This window comes from Xiphias gladius, chromosome 8 (assembly GCF_016859285.1).
Source record: "Xiphias gladius isolate SHS-SW01 ecotype Sanya breed wild chromosome 8, ASM1685928v1, whole genome shotgun sequence".
Lineage (NCBI taxonomy): Eukaryota > Metazoa > Chordata > Actinopteri > Istiophoriformes > Xiphiidae > Xiphias > Xiphias gladius.
Window position 1 is genome coordinate 27,560,264 of NC_053407.1, and position 20,505 is coordinate 27,580,768.

At 45.1% G+C, this 20,505-nt stretch overlaps 1 protein-coding gene across 1 annotated transcript in view; it reads left to right on the plus strand.

The window, feature by feature from the left end:
* met (MET proto-oncogene, receptor tyrosine kinase) overlaps positions 1-20,505 on the plus strand; it is a 69,139-nt gene that overhangs the window by 39,577 nt on the left and 9,057 nt on the right. Inside the window, exons 11-15 of the mRNA XM_040132949.1 lie at positions 7,348-7,557; positions 10,985-11,134; positions 15,388-15,541; positions 16,563-16,697; positions 18,347-18,613. Of these exons, the coding sequence (XP_039988883.1) occupies positions 7,348-7,557; positions 10,985-11,134; positions 15,388-15,541; positions 16,563-16,697; positions 18,347-18,613 (916 nt within the window). The remainder of the gene's footprint in view (positions 1-7,347; positions 7,558-10,984; positions 11,135-15,387; positions 15,542-16,562; positions 16,698-18,346; positions 18,614-20,505) is intronic.

Genomic DNA, 20,505 nt, shown 5'->3' on the forward strand with positions numbered 1-20,505 from the left:
GGCAGGGGCCTGGGGTGAGGCATTTAGTTGTGATGGTTAAGATTTGGGTAAGGGGTTAGGAACGGATTATGTTAATGAGTGACTTCACAGACATAGAAGTATACGTTTTTGTGTGTGTGTGTGTGTGTGTGTGTGTGATGTTTGCCTCTGGGAGGCGGTTTGAGGACAAGCAGTGCTTTGTAATGATGTTATCTGTCATCCTGAGGCACACGCTGCTGCAGGTTCAGTCAGAAGATAATAATGCGCTCAGTAAACAAACACACACACACACACACACACACACAGTGATACAGAACATGCACTCTCATGGAATAAGACTTCCATCTCAAATCTCAGTGACAGAACATCCCTTTATGTCTAATCTGTCTTTCTTCACTTGTTTGTCTCACTCTCTGTCTCTTTCTCTTGCACACACACACACACACACACACACACACACACACACACACACACACACACACACACACACACACACACACACACACACACACACACTCCCTGCAGTTTCTCGTCTTTCAGTTTCCCTTTCCCTGGTCATTGACCTGTGTTCAGGTCAGTGGTTGATGGGTCTCTGGGGAGCTCAGGCTTCGTTATGCAGAGACAGCGCGAACAGACGCAGCTTGAGGGCTCTGAAATCAGACTTGTGATCCAAAGCTTGCTGGTTTCGAATCCCCGTTTCACCCGCCAAGTATCCGGACTTGTAACTGCCACTGCCCTTAGCAGTTGCTATCAAGACATCGTTGTGCTCTTGGATCTCAACTGCTCCAATGGAGCCGCTCTGGGGGGACAACAGTAGGCACTTGCGGCCACGCGTGGAAGTTTCCGTGTGTGAATGTGTGCATCTGTGTGAAGTAAAGCGGTTTGTTTGATCAAAAAACAGTTGAAAGGTCAAAAAAAAAGGAAAAAAGAAAAGAAAAGGCCGGGCAAACTGGAGATTCTAGGGCCCTGAAGGGTCGTTTAGGTTCCATTCAATGGCTTGTATTTGCTAACAGGCAAAAAAGTGTCATGATATCAAAAAAGTTAGACAAGATTTTTTATTATGTCATGTATTTCCTATACCGTGGCCACGTAACACTGTCGAAAAAAGAAGCTGTGTTGAAGTTTCATGTGGTCAGTCTTCGGTCTCACGGTTGTGTCCGAGGCAGAGGCACTGTTGCCGTGGTCACCTGCAGTTTAATATACTTTGTTTACTGATTCCGAGCGCTGGTTAGCAGACGGGAACTGTGGCACCCTCCGGTTAATCAGAAACAAGTGTCCCCCCGTGACCAAAGTGTAACATCGCACAGACACGCCTCTATGTTGCCGAGTCAAGATGGCTAAGTCTTCGGTTTTGGTTTTCTTCTGAACCGCGCTTGAGAGTCACAGTCGAGTTTACCGGGTGTAATTCCACCTGTAATCTTAGATGCGCGGGGTCGTTCACGTGATAAAAATGTCTTTATGAGTCACCTGGTGCTCCAGCATTAGGAGGTTTAAACCAGGGTAGTCAGCGCTCGGTTCACCTTCAAGTCAATAACACACGCTGTGGCCACGCAACCAAAAAAAATACTTTGAAACCTTTTTTAAAATCCTCTCTGGTAAAATGTCAGGAATGAATAGAGAGGGAGAGAGGGAGTGCATGAAGCGGGCAGCCTGTAGAAAATGAGGCTATCATTACTAATGATTTAGGATGGGATCATGCCCCTCAAGGCCCCAGCTGTCGCCTGTTAAATTCTTTCCAGTAAACGGGATGAGTTAGGACTCAGCCTGGGACGGGACAACATAGCTGTCTTATTGTCTTAACCCTTCAAAATAAAGGCAATGATCTTTCATAAACACCCCAGAGGTTTCCATCACCGGCAGAAGGGCACTCTGGGTATGGTGAGTCCGTCGTGTCCCCCGCGGCTGCGTCGGTGCAGTCTCTGAGAAGAAGCCAGAGTTCAGTCGGAGTTGGAAAAGAATCTGTTCCCCAGTCAGACGAGAATCTAGGAGATCTTCACACCGAAGCGGACTGGGGAGAGGAGGAAACCAAGACCTGCTAAAGGGCAACAACAGAGGTTCAGGGGTCTCAGCTAGAGTCAGAGCATGGAAAAAAAACCCACCCAGTGTTGACTTGATATCTGCCTCTCAGATCTCCAGTAAAGCCTGGTCTCAGCCAATCTCAGCTTTCCCACAAACATGAAAGAGTTTTTTTTTTTTTACGATCAGTCGTGAAAAGCTGGCATGGTCACAAGCCCAAAGGGGGCTGCACATATACAACAAAACTGAAGAAAAAAAAAAAAAGTGATCTGTGAATTTTCACAGAACCCTCACAAAGCTCAGGGAGTTCCTCATACCAGTGTTGCTTTGCCGGGCTGCACCATCACATATTGTTTGGTTTAACTAGAGTCTTCACTGTAGCCAGACACCTGTCGCCTGCATTCACAAATTGGCTTGTTTAGTGTCAGACTACTCTTCCTACCTAACCCCAGCGGGCTAAATCCCTCCAGCTGGTACCTAAAAGCATCTTTCCTTTCCCATGCCCCCCACAGTGGGGGGGGGTCTCTGAGCGGAGGAAGTGGCTGAAAGTGGATGAGCAACATTTTCCCCCTCCGTTAACAGTCAAGATGCTCCGAAAGCTCCAACCACTGAGGCTTTGGCAGGTGTCTAACTGCGGACAGATTTTGTCGCCACGATAGCATCACACCCGTGCAAGATGCACGCACGGAACTCCACAGATGTGTAGTTGAGACGGCTGTCCCATGAGCACCGAGTCCTCGTGTAATACTGTATAGCAGCGACTACTGAGTACTCACGGGTCAGAAAGTCAACTTGTTGACGGGCGTCGCAGCTGGTGCGATCCCATCGCAAGATGGTCTCCAGTGGTCAATGTCTTTACATTTATCGACGTAAAACGGGACAGCTGCTATAAAAGCATCAGGTTCCTGTTGTCATGTGAGCAAACCAAACCTCCGTTCTTATTTTGACCCCAGCTGAAAACACAATATCACAATACTATTGTGATATAGTAAATATTATGGAATGACGTTAAGGGGTCTGTTTCTTGGCGCTTCTGGGAATAAATACCTGAAAAAGGAAGGTACGCCATCACAGTGATGCAGAAATCCTGTGGATCCAGTATGATATAAATCAATTATGCTCACAGACTGCAACGTTGGCCGCAGTGGCAAAATACACCCAGAGATGCTGAAGAATTATAAATAACAAACGTTACAGCAAACAAATTTCCCCCCAAGCATCATGTGCCATGCGGTTGTCGTTTGAGTCCGGGTGGGGCGGCATTCCGAAAAGTTGGGCTTTGGAGAAATGCGGCTATGGTCGGTCCAACTTATTGAAATGGGAGTTGAAGAGATGTTGCAGAGTTTGGATCAACGCGGGACAATCTGTAATTCACCAATTATTAATAAAAAGATTAATGATTATAGTTTAGTGTTGGTCATTTACACTCAGATGAACTTGAGACCTTAAATGCAGAGTAAATGACAACAACACACAACACAGCACGGAAAGAAACAGCGGAAAACTCTACCACTAAATCACTCTAGATTTGACAAGCATTTTTGTACGTGGGAGCTCCGTTATGATTTGGCTTTTTCGCAGGCTGTTACACTAACGATCCTTCAGGGACGGCGGAGGTTTTTCGGGATCGCTGGTTCTCTCATCACCCCACAGTAAACCTCTCGGCTCGCCCGCCCGCTGCCCGGCTCTCTGAGCGATTGTATTTACAGCTGCTGCCGACCTACAGCCCTTCGCCTCCTCTCCCCTAAATAAGAGGAGACATCGGCTGAACAATGACACTGACTGAGGTTTCCACTAATTCACAAGATATTTTTCCTTTTGCCGCACCCCTGGGAGACGGGGGGGGGGGGTTACCCTACAGTCCCTTCTACTCACCCCTTATTGGTGTGTAGAGGATGGAGGTTAATTGGATTGCTTTTGTTAGGCGACCCAGCCGCTACCCTCACATGCGTGTGTGTGTTTCTGAAATGTGTTTATGTCTTTTATGCTTGTGCAACTCTGAGCGAGTATTCCTGTGTGTGTCCATCTGGGCTGCTATAGCTCACTAGGGAGTCAGACTGGGAAGTGTATGAGGAAGTTTCAACAACACTTCAACAGAGCTGCTGCTACTGCACTGGCAGGGGTCGGAAGTCAGTCAAAGTGTTGGAAGTCAAATTACAACCATTTTGTCAAGCTTTTTATTTTTTGGGGGGGGTAATGGCAAACCTTCAGGGTCCACATTTCTTCTTTGTTCTCGAATCGATGTCCACGTCGACTGCCCCTTGTTTACTTTTGTTTCACAAGACAAAACATAAGTTAGGTGGAATTTGGGCACAATTAAATCCCAATGAAAGAAATCTTAGTGTAGTATCCGTCCACATCTGCCCATTACCTCTAACTGCTGATTATAACTGCTTATCATGTGTAGGGTCACAGGGAGCCGCGGCCAATTCCAGCTTACGCTGGGCAAGAGGTGGGTTACACCCAGGACGGGACAACAGTCCATCACAGGGCTACTGTAACAAGAGAGGGCCTAGGCGTTAAGAGCGTAACACTCAGAAACTCATATGACCCACTTTAAAACGAGCTAGAGAACACAAATAGAGAAATATCTCATGAGAAATCACCCAAATTGTTCCAACTTAAGCAGAAAAACAGTCTGATAATGTAGGACCTAAACCATAATTGAGGAAATAGGTTTTCAGACTTGTCGTGTTCAAGCCAAGTTTAAAACCAGGCCAGTGCACACTGATGTTTTAGACCTCTTCTGCTTTTTAATGTAAGAAAAAGGAAGTTTCACATTCAACATTCAGGATTTGTATTGTGGAACTGCCGTGACATTGCAAATTATAGCTACACTGGTAACTCAACCAGGCAGGTAAATGGCACTGTAAAAATAAAAATAAGGGTCACAGAGTGGATGATCCTGTGTGTCCATTGGTCTTAATTAAAGCCAGTGTGTCCATGAGGATCCAAAAACCCCAAACCCCTCCCCAACTGCTCTCCAAGTAACAGTCACACTTTGTAAATGAAGCCGTTAAATGACCGCAGCAACAAGTTAAGCGCCCTCCCACTACACACAACAGTTTGAAGGTGGCATTTGTTGTGTTCAAGGGTTACAAGAGGCACATTGATCCGAGCACATGTTTCGACCTCCTCTCCTCGTGGACTTTCAGCTGAAGGACACATCAGCCTTTGTAGCCCAGAAGATAAACACAGGCTATCGTGGCTGTTACCACAGCACAAACATCAACATCGATCTCTCAGAGCGCAGCCAAATGAGTCTGGTTGGTTCTGAGTGCACCTGCCTAGAGGACTATGATGTCCTTACTCTTTAGTGTCACGCATTTGCGATGTTTTCCCTGCATGGTGTCTAAACCACCGTCGCCATAATGATAAAACACATCCTTCTTTTATTCTGGCCTCAGCTTAACCACAGTTATACTGAACCTAAATTTTGGAATCTGGACATAAACTGAAAATGGGAGGCGTGCGTGTTTGGGGTCTAAAAATAAAGAAATAAAAGGGATACTACATCATTTTATAGTCATAACTGGCCTCTCAACTGCTCCCGTTGCTGTCTCTTGTGAAGTCATGTCCTCTACAACATTTCCCGTGTCCCTGTTACTCTGGTTCTATTGATTTCTTGTTTCTGGGAATGTTGCCCCGGATCAGGATCCCATCTGGATGCTGTTCCCTCACAGGACGACTACCTCAACGAATTTCCCACAACTCCATGTTTGTAAAACTGTTAATGGCTCAGTGACTTTACTGTTTACTACGTTGTGTAAGAGTGTGAGTTTTACAGCACATTGCTGCTGTTGTATTTCAAGCCCCTTATCAACACCATGTGTTGCACATATGTGTCTTTATGAACCTGTAGGGGAGAGCAGGGCTAGATGAGTCACATTATACCTTTTTGGCAGATTTAAAAACAGTAATTGCTGCGTACCTGAAGCTCTAATCTGGATTTAGCACAACTGTCCGCATGTTCCACTTTCCGCTTTAGGCCCACTGTACATAATTCAACCGGAGAAAACACCACGATGTTCTACTTAGGTCATTTGAAAGCTATTTGGCGATAAACCATCTGATGAAATTTAGTTGCCCCAAAGTCAACGACTGTGTAACACCTCCTCAGCCTCCAGCTTTCAGTCAGTCACACAGCCATGCGGTAATCCTCAGATTGGCAGCTTCTTTTATACTCAGCACATTATATGAGACATCCCTTGTTTTCAGTCACTGGTGTGTTTGCGTGTGTGGCCCGAGGGCCCAACAGAGCTTTATCCCACGTTGGATTCAGCCCAGGTAGGCCTCGCAGCTTTTGTGCTTATTAAGACCCCCGAGTGAAAGACAGAAAGCTTTGAAAATAGAAAACAACCTAAGCCCCTTTTTTTATCGAGGTGTGGCAGAATTTCATCCTGTTTACAGCGAATGTGAGGATAGAAATGCTGAGGTTGACGTCTTGTGCGTTTACACGGCAAAGGCCTTAACCCTACGTGAATGCATTAAAGTGTGAATGGTAATTTTATTGGACGCTCGAGCGGAAAATCTATGTGAATCCTGGGCCTCCTGCTTGTGTTTGCTCATTCATTTTTCTGTGCAACTTTTTTTGCCATGTGCAATTATTAGAGGAATTACACTGTGTTACACTGTTTAGGTGGCACAGAGCCAGAGGCTGACATACGGGAAATTCACTGTGAACTGGCGCATAAGAAAGAATGGTAGAGGTCACGTAAGCACCGACAAAGTCCACGCTGGTGTGCTGAACATGGAGATATCAGCTGGATACCAGCAAGTAGCTCAGTTATTTTATTTAAATGTTTAGTCAGAAACGACCCCCCCCCCCACGGTTTGCACATACCATTAAGTTATTAGTGGTAGTCCCGGCTTGTTAGCAAGAAGAGAAGAAAGATACAATGCAAGTGCGACCAAGAAAATAACATTCAGAAGAAGGCGATGGGCGCCAATGCCTTTCGCTCCGGCCACCTATACATTTCTCTCCAGCTTCCCTGCATTCATCTGCCAACATTGTTTCCTGATAAGGGTGGTAAACACCTGTACTTTTAATGAGGAAAGTGTTCCTCAGCGTAACCACAGATCTGCACAATAGTAAAAACGTGTGAAAGTAGACCAGTAGGGTTGAGGCGACGATCAAACTCAAAACAAGTCTGGTAAAAACAATCTTGATTTGTTTCTGCGTTCCCTCGATGCAGTTCTCAATTCTTTAAACCTGTGCTTAGAAACACACGTGCGTGCTTACAGGTGGATGTGTGAACTGGCACAACAAGCTGCCTCGGCGTGTACTGTTTTTCTAACTTGCATGTTTTTTTTTTTTCCCATCTGTGTTTCCCAACCACCTCTCTCCTCCAGAGCTGTGTGTATGGTGAGAACAGGACGTCCATCCAGTGCACCACACCCTCTCTGGCTAAACTGGCCCTGCAGCCGCCGGTCGTCACCAAGGTGGAGTTTGTTCTGGACGGCTACTCCACGAGTCAGTGGGACCTGATCTACGTGGAGGACCCCCTTTTCCAGGACCCCAAGCTCACCTCAAAGGACAACAAGAGCATTGTAGAGCTCAAGGTGAGAGAGCTTTTACAATAGACATCCTCAATCTCCTGTAGTTCTCAAAGGTGTCGTGAAAGGCACTTGTTGTCACTTTGTCTCTTTCATTCATGATGGAAGATGTCGGCTACAGAAACGGCAAAGGTCAGAGGTCAGATGTGTGGGTCGGCTTACAGAACTGCACCCTTCAAAGTCTTGTACAGGGGAATTACAGCAGGGCGGACACCTGAGGAAACTCTAATCATCCAGTATAAGGTTGTTAGAAAGAGAAAGAAAATCTCTGCGTATGAGCTGTGGCAAATTTCAAAGGCTTAAAAAGTGATTCAGAGAACAACATGAGCAGGATAAAAGCCATATAAAAGCCATATAAAAGCCATATAAAAGCCATATAAAACCTGAAACCAAAGTACAAGAAATACTGAAACCCCTGCACTACTCTGCTAACCTTGACTAATATACAACACTGCTGCAGGTCTGCAGAGTTGTGCTTGGGATGTTAGCTAGTTACTTATTTAGTTAATAAAAAATCAGGAGACTCTGCAGTTTTAAAAATAGCAGGACACCTCATTTTAATGGCAGAACCTGAGTAAATGGAACCAGCTCGATGTTCATTCTGCATTCTCCCTGCACTTTGCCTTCCAATCCACACATTCACACGTACAGCCATCCATGGTCCAGGTCAAGTGGGGAAGGAAACAATACTGAAAGAAAAACAGGAAGTGGAGTCTGTTTCCCATCGTTTACACCCCCGCCCCGACCTCCCCATCCCTCCTCCACTGCTATACCTCTCTATGTATTCTCTCTGTTGACTTGCATTGTTCTGGCTGCCGAGGTCAAAGCTCTTGACATATTAATGCCGCTTTTCAAACAAGCCACCACAGCCCCCAGAGCCTGTTTTAAGAACACAATGAAATACATATTTCTCCTCTTTTCTTTCTTTCATTTTTTTTGTTGACTGCGGCTCGACAGTTTGTGGCAGCTGTGCTGAACCTCTCGCAGGGGATCCTGGCCGTTTTTTTTTTTTTTTTCTTCTTCTTCTTCTTTTTCCCAGACATGACCTTGGCCCTGATGCTAAATCCACCACCAACCCCCCCCCCTTCATCCCTTCCTTCAGCCCAGACAAACCCCCAGTTTTTACCCTGGGGGGAAGGTACCAGGCATCGTACCGAAACAGGCCACATTTAACGCCATCTGATAACCCTGCCCTGCAATGGCCTCTAGTAAAGGGCAAATGCTGGGCTCATTTAGCACCGTCTGATAACTTCAACCCAAGAAAAGGCTGCCAATAACAGACAAATAAAGGAATGTTTAGCTCTGACTGACAGATCCACAGCAGTATGACGGCACATGAAGATACCAAGCTGTTGGCTGTGGCTCACGGCCAGGCTCCTATCGCTGCCGATTACTTCACGGGAGCTCGAGAAGCATCTCACTTCCAATTATCATCGTAACAGATTGTTTAGCGTGGCTGGTATTACCTTTTCATGATTTTTATTAACTTCTAATTATAATGTTTAATAACTTAATAACTTTTAATACTTTTTCAATAACTTTAGTCACTCTCCTCTGCAGCGTGTACAGCATTGTCACACCTACAGCCTGTAAACAAACTAAGGATTGTATTGGGTGAACTTGTTTCAAAGTGTTGTCTTTGTTTTGCGGCCTAATTGCAGGCAAGAGGGTGAATTAGTGGTTCGTCTTGCTGTGTTTGTAGACGGCCAAAGTGGTGTGTGTGTGTGTGTGTGTGTGTGTGTGTGTGTGTGTGTGTGTGTGTGTGTGTGTGTGTGTGTGTGTGTGTTTGTGTGAGAGAGAGGGAGAGGGAGAGAGAGTGCAGGAACAGGTGCAAGCCTCTACTCTGTGTCAAATTGGAAAATCCCAAGCTGTCACGCAAGGAATGTGATCATTCTCTTTATTGCCCTCTGCTTCACTCAAACAAGTGTGTTTATGTGTGTGTGTTTGAACGAGAAGAGAAAGCAAGGGGAACAAGAGCTAGTCCAACGGTAGGGACCAAATGGAGCGACACAAGAGCAAAAATCATACTGCCGTGTTCTTTCTCACGTTCCCGTCAGACTACATACACTCACTAACTCAGACACACACACAGTCACATGGACAATAGCTGCGTGTGTGTGTTTCGAGTCAGATTCTCTTTGTTGTTCATCCCGCTGAGGGGCCACAAGGCCACAATAAGTCGCATTATCCTGCTCGTATCAGCAGCGAAACATTAAATTTATGCTCGCCGCTCTCGATCACTATGACTCACGACGCGCTCTGCCAAGAAGCGGGACCTCCCACTTCAACCCGATGCATCTAATTTACTTCGGTATTACCTCAACTCACTGGTGATATTTTCTACCCCCCCTTTTTTTTTTCCCGCCAAGATTCGAGGCCTTCTGTTTTCATATTTTGTCCTAAATAAGCCAAATGTCCTAAATATGGTTCCAGACTAAAAAATTCATCGCGACCAAACAAACATTCCACTATCTGCCGTTGCAAGTCCTATAAATAGGTTAATGATACTGAACAAGGAAACGTTGCAGAGTGTGAATGTTTAGGACTCCAGTACATGTAAGGTCGGGGAGTTGCACAGAGCATAACTCATGTCGCCTGTGATCACTGTACGTCAGTTCAGGGTCAGGGTCTATACTCTCACGGGGCCTTTGGGCGACGTATACTTCAGGCCTTTTCTCAAACACCCCACCAACCCCCACCGCCGTCCCCACGGTGGTCAGCACTGTCCACTCTGAAGTTTCTGCCACTTGGTTGCATTGGGTTTTATTCTTTTTTTTTCTTTCACTCGATCCGGAGTTGATGTCATATTAGATTTCGCGTTAGGGCCCAAATGGTATTACCAGCTGCCCAGTGATGGAATATACCTGCCGTCGGGTTTTTCCTGTGCCAATAGGTTGGTGGTAATTTGATGAACTGGAAAAATAACAAAGAGCCCCTGTTAAGGGCCACTTTCACAGACCGCTTATCGTGTATATTCCAAAAAAATTGCACGTAAGCACAAATACCAAAAAGGAGTATGAAAGGAGTAAGAGATTACTTCTAGTTTTTCACTTCATGCGTTCAGATAATGGATCTTACCTGACAACAGAATTTCATTTGGGCAACGGGGCGTAACCTGAAGTTTCTCAGCGATACGCTTCCATTCATTTAATGCAGTTTAATCAGTGTTGACACTTTATTTGGCATTCTCAGTAGTTTGTTGGGCTGTTCCTTTTGCTGTTTGAGAGCAGAGCCCTTTGACCTCCGTGACAGCTCTCTGTAATGCTGGCTTGCAGCGACTGTATTGATCTTACCTGTCCGTCTCTCTTGCTCCCCTTCTCTCTATCTCTCTCAATCCCTTTCTTCCCCCTTTTACTCCCCTTCTTCCCTCCTCCTGCCGTTGTTCTTTCCGTCCTCGCCCTCTCCTCTTTCCTCCCCCTTCCCTCCGACGCAGGGTGACCGGATGGACAGGGAGGCGATGAAGTGTCAGGTTCTGACTGTTTCCAATCACAGCTGTGAGAGTCTGACTCTGGTTGGAAACACTCTGGAGTGTACCGTGCCCACCGAGCTGCAGGCCACCACCGCCAAGGTGCTGCAGGTGGAGGTGAGATACATCCGCTGCATACACACACACCAAGACACGTGCGATTTGCAGGTTATTTTGCATTGAGAGCACAAAGGGTCTGTTTGTTTTTTGTTAATCAGCAGCAGGTCGTGGTCAGTTTTCAAACCTTTAAGCCCCTTTATTGCCTTTTTTCTAGTTCGATTAAGCTGCACTTTGACGCACTCTCGCAAAAATAAAGACGTAGATGTAGACTCATATTCACACACATACAGACCACAACAATCTTTGTAGAGAGATTCAGAAACAGGTGTGCAGCACAGCACAGGCACAGGCGTACGCGCACAAACACACAAACCCTCCATCACCTTGTGCAGCAGTTGGTAAAGAAAGACAGTTTCTTTCATTGTGACAGCATTTTTTCTGGAGTGACGCCTAGCTCACCACAATTACACATCAATACCTAAAAAAAAAACACAAACACACATACACAGACACACACACACCCTCCTTACTCCACTCTATAGATATCTTGTTCCAGCTTCCCTGCAGGTTGACAGGAGAGAAAAGCTTCATTGTGTGTTTTAAAGCTGTGTTTGGATGACAGTGCAGGGTTGGGTGGGTGTGTGTGTGTGTGTGTGTGTACGTGTGTTAAACTGTTTGTTGATGCTACAGATTAATTTCATTTGCACGGTAGTAAATTAACTCATTGTCCTTTTTGAAGGGAGGAACGCAAGAGTAACACGTGCCGTACATTAAAGAAGTCACTGAATCAACTCGAGATGAAACGATGGATGATTTTTGTAGTGACGGCAATAGATTTAACACCGATAACCGCAGTTCTCTGAGCACGAACGCTGCTATGAGGAAGAGAGGTTTTGATAGTACCTGCCCTGGGACAAGTGGACAGACACAGCAGAGATCCACAGGACCCACTTCTCATGCATTTGTATGAAAATCCCCCTCTGTTTATATTATTAGGCTCCAGAAAGGAATTTCAGCAATAAAAGGTATCATATCCTATCCCAGCACCTGCTTCTGGGGAGGAAGAGGCTGACTCGCCACATAGCAATAACATAACACGCAGCGATGATAGACGGGCAAAGTATGTGCGGAAACTAGTCAGTTTTTTTTGTTTGTCATGATCATTTTTTCTATTTCATTCAGTTGAATTTGACTAATTTCGTAAAATTCCGTTCAGTTTATTTATTTATTTTTTTTGATGAAATGTTCCACAGGTTAACAATGACTAATGAATAAAACACAGAGTGAAGACAAGCCTGAGTGTAGTAGCTCCCAGAAGGCAGCGACAGGCTCACTCTACCATTGGCCACATTGAACTCCTCATTCTGCGCTGTGGGAAAATTCACGGAAAACACCACATTCCTCCAGCGTTGCAGATCATTTACAGGAAACTTCAATAACTCCCCTGTCCTAATGCAGTCCCTTTATAAGAAGCAGCTCAGGGAGAATTTACTACACAGTGTGTTGAGTGAAAGGGCTTCACCCTCACCATCCAGCTGTCTTGTCACGTGAATATAAGTCAAGCGTCCTCTGAGTCGGGAGAGGGGGGACGCACAGTATGGAAATGTCGAAAGGAAACCCAACACACACCGTGTCTCATATTAATGATAAAGCCATTTTAATAGACAATGGATCTGTTAGGTTTCCCTCCTGCGGGATTCTTTCTCCAGGCTTCGATTGTGAAAAGAAGACATCGGTGATGATTCAACATTCAAATGCTCATTTTTAAAAACACATGTTTTGTTTGTTTTCAAAAAATCAAAGAGTAACTTAACTCCAGGGCTCCAGCGGTTTAACCTGCCACCCGGCTGCGGTGATGTACGAGTGTACTCCAAGACCTTGTTACGTCACTGCAAGGTGTGATTTAGGGGCGCAACAGAGCGCACTTCTGACCACCCTCAACCACTCCCATCACCGGAGAAGGAAGTGAAACACTGCTTGTCAACCAGGTTAATCTTTAAGAGCCTTTAACTAGCTCAGTTAGTAAATCTAACAGCAGCATCCAACGTATTATAAACTTTATTTTAGAAAGGAAAAAAAACAAAACGAAAAACTACTACTAGCTCTCAACATCTGGGTCTGTTTTAGTGTATTTTGATTCTCTCCTTGAGATCACTGGCCAAAATGCACACGTGTTAACCGAATGTCAGCCCATTTCCAGCAGCTAAATTCCATTTGACATTGGGAAATGTTTCAGCGATGGAGAACGTCAGCGGTGAATACCAGGTTTTGTTGTCTGAAAGGAGGGAGGCTTTCGAGAAAAAAACCTTGTGGACGGATATTCAAGAATTATACAGAGAGAAAACTCTCATGGAAGAAGTAGAAAGTCCCATTTTGACCCAAGGTACACCAGAGTGTGACTAAGGACTTTTATTTTTTTGGGTAGGAGGCAGACTGTCATTTTTACATTGACTGTTGACTGGATAAAACCCGCACCTGGTTTTACTATGCTGTCCCATCTGTTCCTCGAGCTCTCGCTGAGTTTCAAGGGGGACGTCAAAAGACATTCTTGGAAATTTAGCATGAACTAGAGAGGGAACAAAAGGAGAGAGTCTGGATGTGCACTGAACAGCACACGCTCATTATACGCACTGTTAAATCTCGCCCGTGGCGTTTTTTTGTTTCATATTGCAGAAAAATGCAAGTCATAGTTTCTCAGTACATTTTGAATCTTTGTTTGCAACAAACATCCTGATAGGATATAAGATGGCTGATTTGGGGGAAAAAAAAAAAAAATCTCACCATTATGATACCAGCTAATATTAGACGCTGAGCTTCAGACATCCTCATGTCGTCCTTAGAGATAATATCCAGTGGTCGCCTTCTGGCGAAACGCCGGCGCGCTGCAGACCAGACGTTATCAGCCCTCATCACTGTTGACTTGTGAACCGGCCTTCAGAAGAAAAGCCCTTATCTCTGGGGAGGGTCAGCCAATATCCCTTAGCTCCACAAACCTAGACACAAACACACACACACACACACACACGCACGCACACTCGTATATCCCCTACCTCCAGACATGCCCACATTGTCTCACATTTACACAGCCACACACACACACACACACACGCACACACACATACCGTCCCATCTGCAGCTTCACTACAGACCTCATTTCCACTAAACCTAATAATGGCAGAGGCAATATCACTAATGTAATCTGCCTCCAGACTGTGGCAACAGAGTGATGCGTGTGTGTGTGTGTGTGTGTGTGTGTGTGTGTGTGTGTGTGTGTGTGTGTGTGTGCATGGTTATTGCATACCATATGTCTGAACGCCAGCTCCATGGCTTTCGAAGGCTTGTGTGTACACCATGCTGCATATGCCATGCATGACATACTGTGTGTGTTTGTGTGGGTCTCATGTTTACCTCGGTGGTCATTGCTTATCGAGCGCAGTCTGTAAGTATCAGTGACGGGGACAGATTTTCCTATATGGCACTACAGTTTTAAGAAAACAATCATCTGGCAGTATTTGGACAGGCGAAGAAAAACTTGCGTGAAGCTACCGCCTGAAGCCGCCGACCCTCAGGTGCTCTGTCGGGCCCGTGCTGAAGCCATCGCCACTTCCTGCTGGTTTCGGGAGCTTTTTGCCTTTAGTCTGGTCTTCAGCAAGACACAGCAAGAAACACACGCTGCTGCCCTTATTTGGGCTGAGGTCAAGCGATCGACATGTCGACTCAAATACATTCCACTGTTAAAAAGTGAGACAGAGTGAGAGAGGTGGATCGTTGTCCTGCTGCGTGGTCCCGGCACTAGCGGGCGGTGCACTGCGCCGTTGGCCCAGTCAAACGCCGTTAAAGCTGAAAGTGAGCACATCGTCTCCGTGTCACTTCAAATCACTTATGGTGGAGAACAGGACAACTCGAACTGTGCCATTCTACTCACACCTGTGTGACTTGCCGTCGCCTCATTTTTTGCTGCTTTGCACTGACGTGGCAACGCCACCGCTCCGGCGCACTGACTCCAACCAGCGCTGCTGCTGCTCACCCTCCCGGCATTTCGTCAGACAGCCATCACCAGCTGGCAAGTCGGGACCCGTTGATGTCACTCCTGCAGTTCACGTCCAGTTCAAAGTTAAAAGTGACGCGTAATAATAACGTTTAGACTATGCAAGTAAAAAAAAAAAAAATGTACCCGGACAGGTGTCAGGTTTCCAAGTTTGACCTCTGAACTCCATGAGGGTGAAGCGTGGTCCACTAGTTATTCTCGTTATTGACATCTACTTCCTTCACACTATGCCCCCCCCCCCAAAATATTCCACCTCTTTCAGTGGCGCCAGGCGGACTCTATCAGGCATCTGGGCAAGGTGACACTGGCGCAGGAGCAGGACTACACGGGCCTCGTCGTGGGCTGCGTGTGTGTCAGCGTGCTGCTGCTGATGCTGGGAACGCTGCTGATGTGGAGGAGGAACAAGCACATCGACGGTAAGAGAAGACATGTTTACCAAAGGGGGTCAAAGGTCAGTTCGTTTCCACTGCTGCCCCATACACAGAGACTTGCACTCAGACCTAAACTCAACTTTAATGTTAGACAGTGACCGACTGGCACTGATTTCACAGTCTTTTGTGTTGTTATCTGCTCTGAAATATTATGTTAATCGTGGAGTTTCAGCAACTAGGTTTGGCAGGAATATTTGCAAACTGAGTGAATTTTACATATTTTGCAAGAAGGTAGCAGCACAAGTCAGGAGCAAAAAAAAAAAAAAAAAAAAAAGCAAATATGCACATTATTAAAATCCACCAAGAAGAAACTTTAAAAATGCAAATGATTTAAAATAAGCTTATAGGCAATTTACCTGTGTAAAGAGTAAGAGAAATAAAAGATATGACAAAAACAAGACATTGATTGTTACATATAAGGTATATTTATATTCATAGATATTAAACTTATACAGTATTCAGTATATATATGCATTAAGTGATGTGCTCTGTACTTGTTTCGAGTCAGTTGCAGTTTGGAGAAATTTATATTTTGGACGAGTTGAATTAAAATGAACTGACTCCAAACCTGGTGTGTGAGGTTTCACGTGTGCATTTGCTTGTCTGTGTCTGTGTCTGTGTGTGAGTGTTCATATATTTGCGTACTTGCAACTTGTGTTCAGTGTGTCTTTTCTAACCTGTGTGCATGTGTATCTGCTGGGTTTTGTTTTTGCCTGGTGGGTTCACAGTAAGTTGGAGAATGGGGTGCACTGGTGGAACGCTTTGCCTTTCGTAGTAATTCTCTCATCTCTCCTCATCCCCCTCCTCTTCTATCTCATCCTTTACCCCCCTTTGCGTCTTTCTTCTCTCGCTTCCCCCGCTCTCTCCATCACTTGTTTCTCATCCCTCTCTGCCTCCATCCCCTCCTCTCTGTCTCATCATCCTGTCTCACTCTTCTTATCTTCTTATGTTGCTATCATTCCCTTTTTCACCCCCTCCTCCTCTATCCCTTCCTCTCTGTCTCTAGATCTGTCTGAGGTGTGGTATGATGACCGGGGTCACATCCAGCATCTGGACAGGCTGGCTAACGCGAGGAGCGTCAGCCCCACTAATGAAATGGTCTCCCACGAGTCAGTCGACTATAGAACAACCCTGCTGGAGGGTACGTCAACCAGATAAGCCCCTCCCCACCCCCACCTGACATCTTCCTCTCCCCATCCAACCTCCCTCCCTCCCATCTACCTGCTTCCCTCCCCGTGGGGCTGAACACTATGCTAGCGGGGCATGCCTTACATGTTCTTAACTAACGAAAAAATGTAAGTTTCTGAGAGAATTTGAGTCACTAAAATCATCCATGTACCCAGTGTAGATAATCATAACCCCAGTGTTTTGCCGCTCCCCGCTAACTCTGGGGTTATAACACTGTAATAACTGACAGTGAATGAATTAGCTTTTTGAAACCAAAACACTGTTGGTGTCAAAACTCACGTTCCTTCTCAGAGTTTTAATTCAATCGTGTTTAAAAACACATTAGCGCACGTTAGTTGTTCCTAGCATCTCCAATGTTCATGACAGGTAAACATCTATAAATTTGCGTAGAATTCATTTTAAAGTTGCTCATAAGTTCAGATCTCACCTAATAATCATCACATTTATACAGTCTCTTCAGCATCGAAAGGAATGAAATAACTGTAAACCTTTTCATGGTGCAGGTTCATCTGAATGTACCTGCTGTTGCTGGGAATGCGGTTGATGAGAGCGGATTTGTTGGGCCGTGAAACCGAAACAATATACAAAAAAGGCTAAAAAGCTCCGTAGAGCTGCAGAATTCATGATAATTCTCTGTGGGTTCCTCGCTGCAAGTTACCTCTTTCAGATTACATAGGTTTAATTTGATTAATTATCGTAAATGTACTAAATAGTGGAACTTACGTATGTTAAATGATAGAAGGCTACTAGCGTGATTCACAGTAACCTTTTGGTAATAACAGGTTGTGTTTTGCATAATGTTGCCTGCGAATTCAGACGCTTAAAAATTAAGTATCTTTATCGCCCTTCAGTCTGAGGGGAAATACCTCTTATTTGTCCTCTGCAGACTGATTTCTAGCCGAAGTCAGTCGTCTGTCACGTCGCTTCCTGTGGAAAGGGGAAAGGAATTCCTGCTCGTCCAACTGTCGTTTTATATCTTATGTCATTTTGACCTGTTTCTGACACAACGCTGACAAGAGTCATGGATGATTTTGGCGTCTGTGTCCTCGTCACAAGTAAGATGACCATCAGGCAAATCCTCCAAAGCTTTGATGTAATCTGAGTCACCTGTGCTTCTGGTTCTCTCTTGGCTTGAATCCTGAGGGAATGGGGGGCGGGGGGTGTCCTTGTATTATGATCCTGAGAATAATGGGCAAAGCAATTTTCCTGCTGCTTGAAATTGGCTTGAAAGACTTAAAATCTGAGATGGTTACTAATGAAGTGTTGCTTGTCCTCAGGGAGAGTTTGGGGTGCACGATCCGTGTCTGAAAGTCCGTATCTGAGTTAGCCATTTATGCCCACTCCGTCTTCTTTTTGTGCTTCTTAGATAAAATTTGGATAATTTTGCATGTAGTTTCTTTGCATTTATTCTCCTTCCACTAACCGCATCAAAGGAGATCAGAAACTTTGTTTTTCCAGCTCTGTCAGCCTCCATCATAGTGTCAAGTTGCTCTCTGCCTTTGTAGCCGTCCCTCTCTGATCATGAAACAGACCTTGACCTCTGTTGGCCTCGCTGATACAGTCGCTGACCTTCGACCCCCTCCATCTCCCTCGCTTCTCCAGATCAGGGCACCGACCGGCCCGAGACATGCCGGGCGGCTCCTCCCATCTACGGAGGCAACGGGGAGCTGCTCTCTCCCAGACTGGGGTCACTGGCCGGAGGAATGGGGATGGGTCTTAGGATGGAGGGCGAGCTGGTGTCACCCCTGCTGATGGCCCCGGTCCACATAGATCCATCCTGTCTCCACCCAGACCTGCTGACTGAGGTGCAGCACGTGGTGATCGCCAGGGAGCAGCTGCTGCTTCACCTCAACCAAGTCATTGGCAGAGGTCAGTCTCAGAAACTCTCTTTACTGTTGAAATAGCTCATTTTAAAACATTACATATCACGGGGTCTTTAGTGGTAATATTCTACTTCTTTCTCTTGAAGAAGTACTTCTTTTCCTACTTATTCTAAATAACGGGAAATGTAGAACACCTCATTTCCTAAGCCCCAAAGGACTAGAACGGGCTTCTAGCTGCTAATACGCAAAATAAAGTAGCAGGGCAGACTTTTTATCGAGTTGAAAATGTTACGTATAAAGATCCAGTCAATGCAAACTGCCGTGTCAAGGCTTTTAAAGCACACATGCAGAATCATTCATCCAAGTGCCAGCGCAGGAAGGAGATCAGAAGATGTTCCTGATGTATGACGCTGATGCGGTGACTATGATGCGCCGTAGAAATAAGAGCCTCACAAAGCAGATTATAGCTTTTTACCACAGCAAAGAATAAATGTGAATAATCATAAGTAACAGTTAAAACAAAAAAGGCATACATAACTCAATTAGACATGAAAGATTGTCTGTCCAGTCAGTGTTTGGCCTTTTGTATAAACACTGTTATTCACTGCTATATGGTAATCTCCATCCACAGAGCTGATATCATGACAAATGCTCACACAGTAGATAGCCATAGTCAGTTATCCTCCTCCATCTATTTGTCCTGCATCTCTTCTATCATGCTGCACAGTGTGACCAAATTTGTATACTTTAAAGAAAATAATATTTCCTGCAAGTCAGTTCATTGTAATGTGTTTTTTTTTTTTTTTTTTTTTGTATAATAAATCATTGCTAGAGTCAGTAAGTCCACTCCCACACCCTGAAACTGTGTAGATATTTGTATTCTTGCTAGATCACAGGAAAACAAATGTCTTAAAAAAATGAAACCACATGCAAAAGAAAGACTTCGACATGATACACAAAAAAAATTAAACCCACAATACTGTTGCCATGAGCAACAATACTGCTTTCTCTACTTAATTCATCAATAAAACATCTAGTTCATCGCAACGACCTCCACTTTTTAAGGCCGTACCTAGAGTTTCCAGTCTCTCCTCTGTTGAGGGTTGTTTGTACACTCTTCTAGTCCATGTAATTATGGGTAAATGTTTATATTTTTGAGCTTAGTTGCTAAATAAATAAATAATACAAGATCTCATCTCCTCACAGACAATTCCTGGTGGGGTTGTAACTGATGCGGAGTGATACTGTCGTCCAGCGAGCTTCGATTTAATTTGGGATTTATGTAAAGCTACACAAAAGCCAAAGTTGCCCACAAAGAGCTTAATTGCCTGCTTTATCAAACCGCAAGCCTTACATGCAGACACAATATCGCCTCGCATAGTGGCGTTTAAGTAGGTGTTTCAGACCCACCGATCAAATTCAACTTCAAGAGGAGAAAGACCCCAAATCCCTCCATGTCACAGAAAACAGCCCCCTGCCCACTCAGCTGAATTATCCCCTGAAGAAAAAGAGCCCGGATTTCGAGGAGGGAGTTTTAAAGTGGCGTAGGATGATTTGTTCGCAGCTAGTCTTCCCAGGGCCCATTGTTGGGAGTCGAAATACAACACCCTCAGCCATCTGCAAGGACGTGATAGGAGAACGCCGCGCTCATTTTATTCCTGCACCCCTCCCGGTCTGGGACAGGACCTCATACTTAAAGTAGACATATAATTCAATAAAATGCACAATAACTCAATGGGGTTTGGCATGGGCTATTAGCTCGTGCGGGGTATTAATGAATAAAGCTTCATACTGGGTTACTTGAGGGGGGGGGGGGTTTAGTGTGAGAGTGACGGTAACTTTAGAGAAACAGAGTTAGCTATTAAGGGTGTGATAGCTGTGAACCACTGTGCATAAAAAGCTGCATGCACCACACGAAATCTTCTTAATACCTCTGCT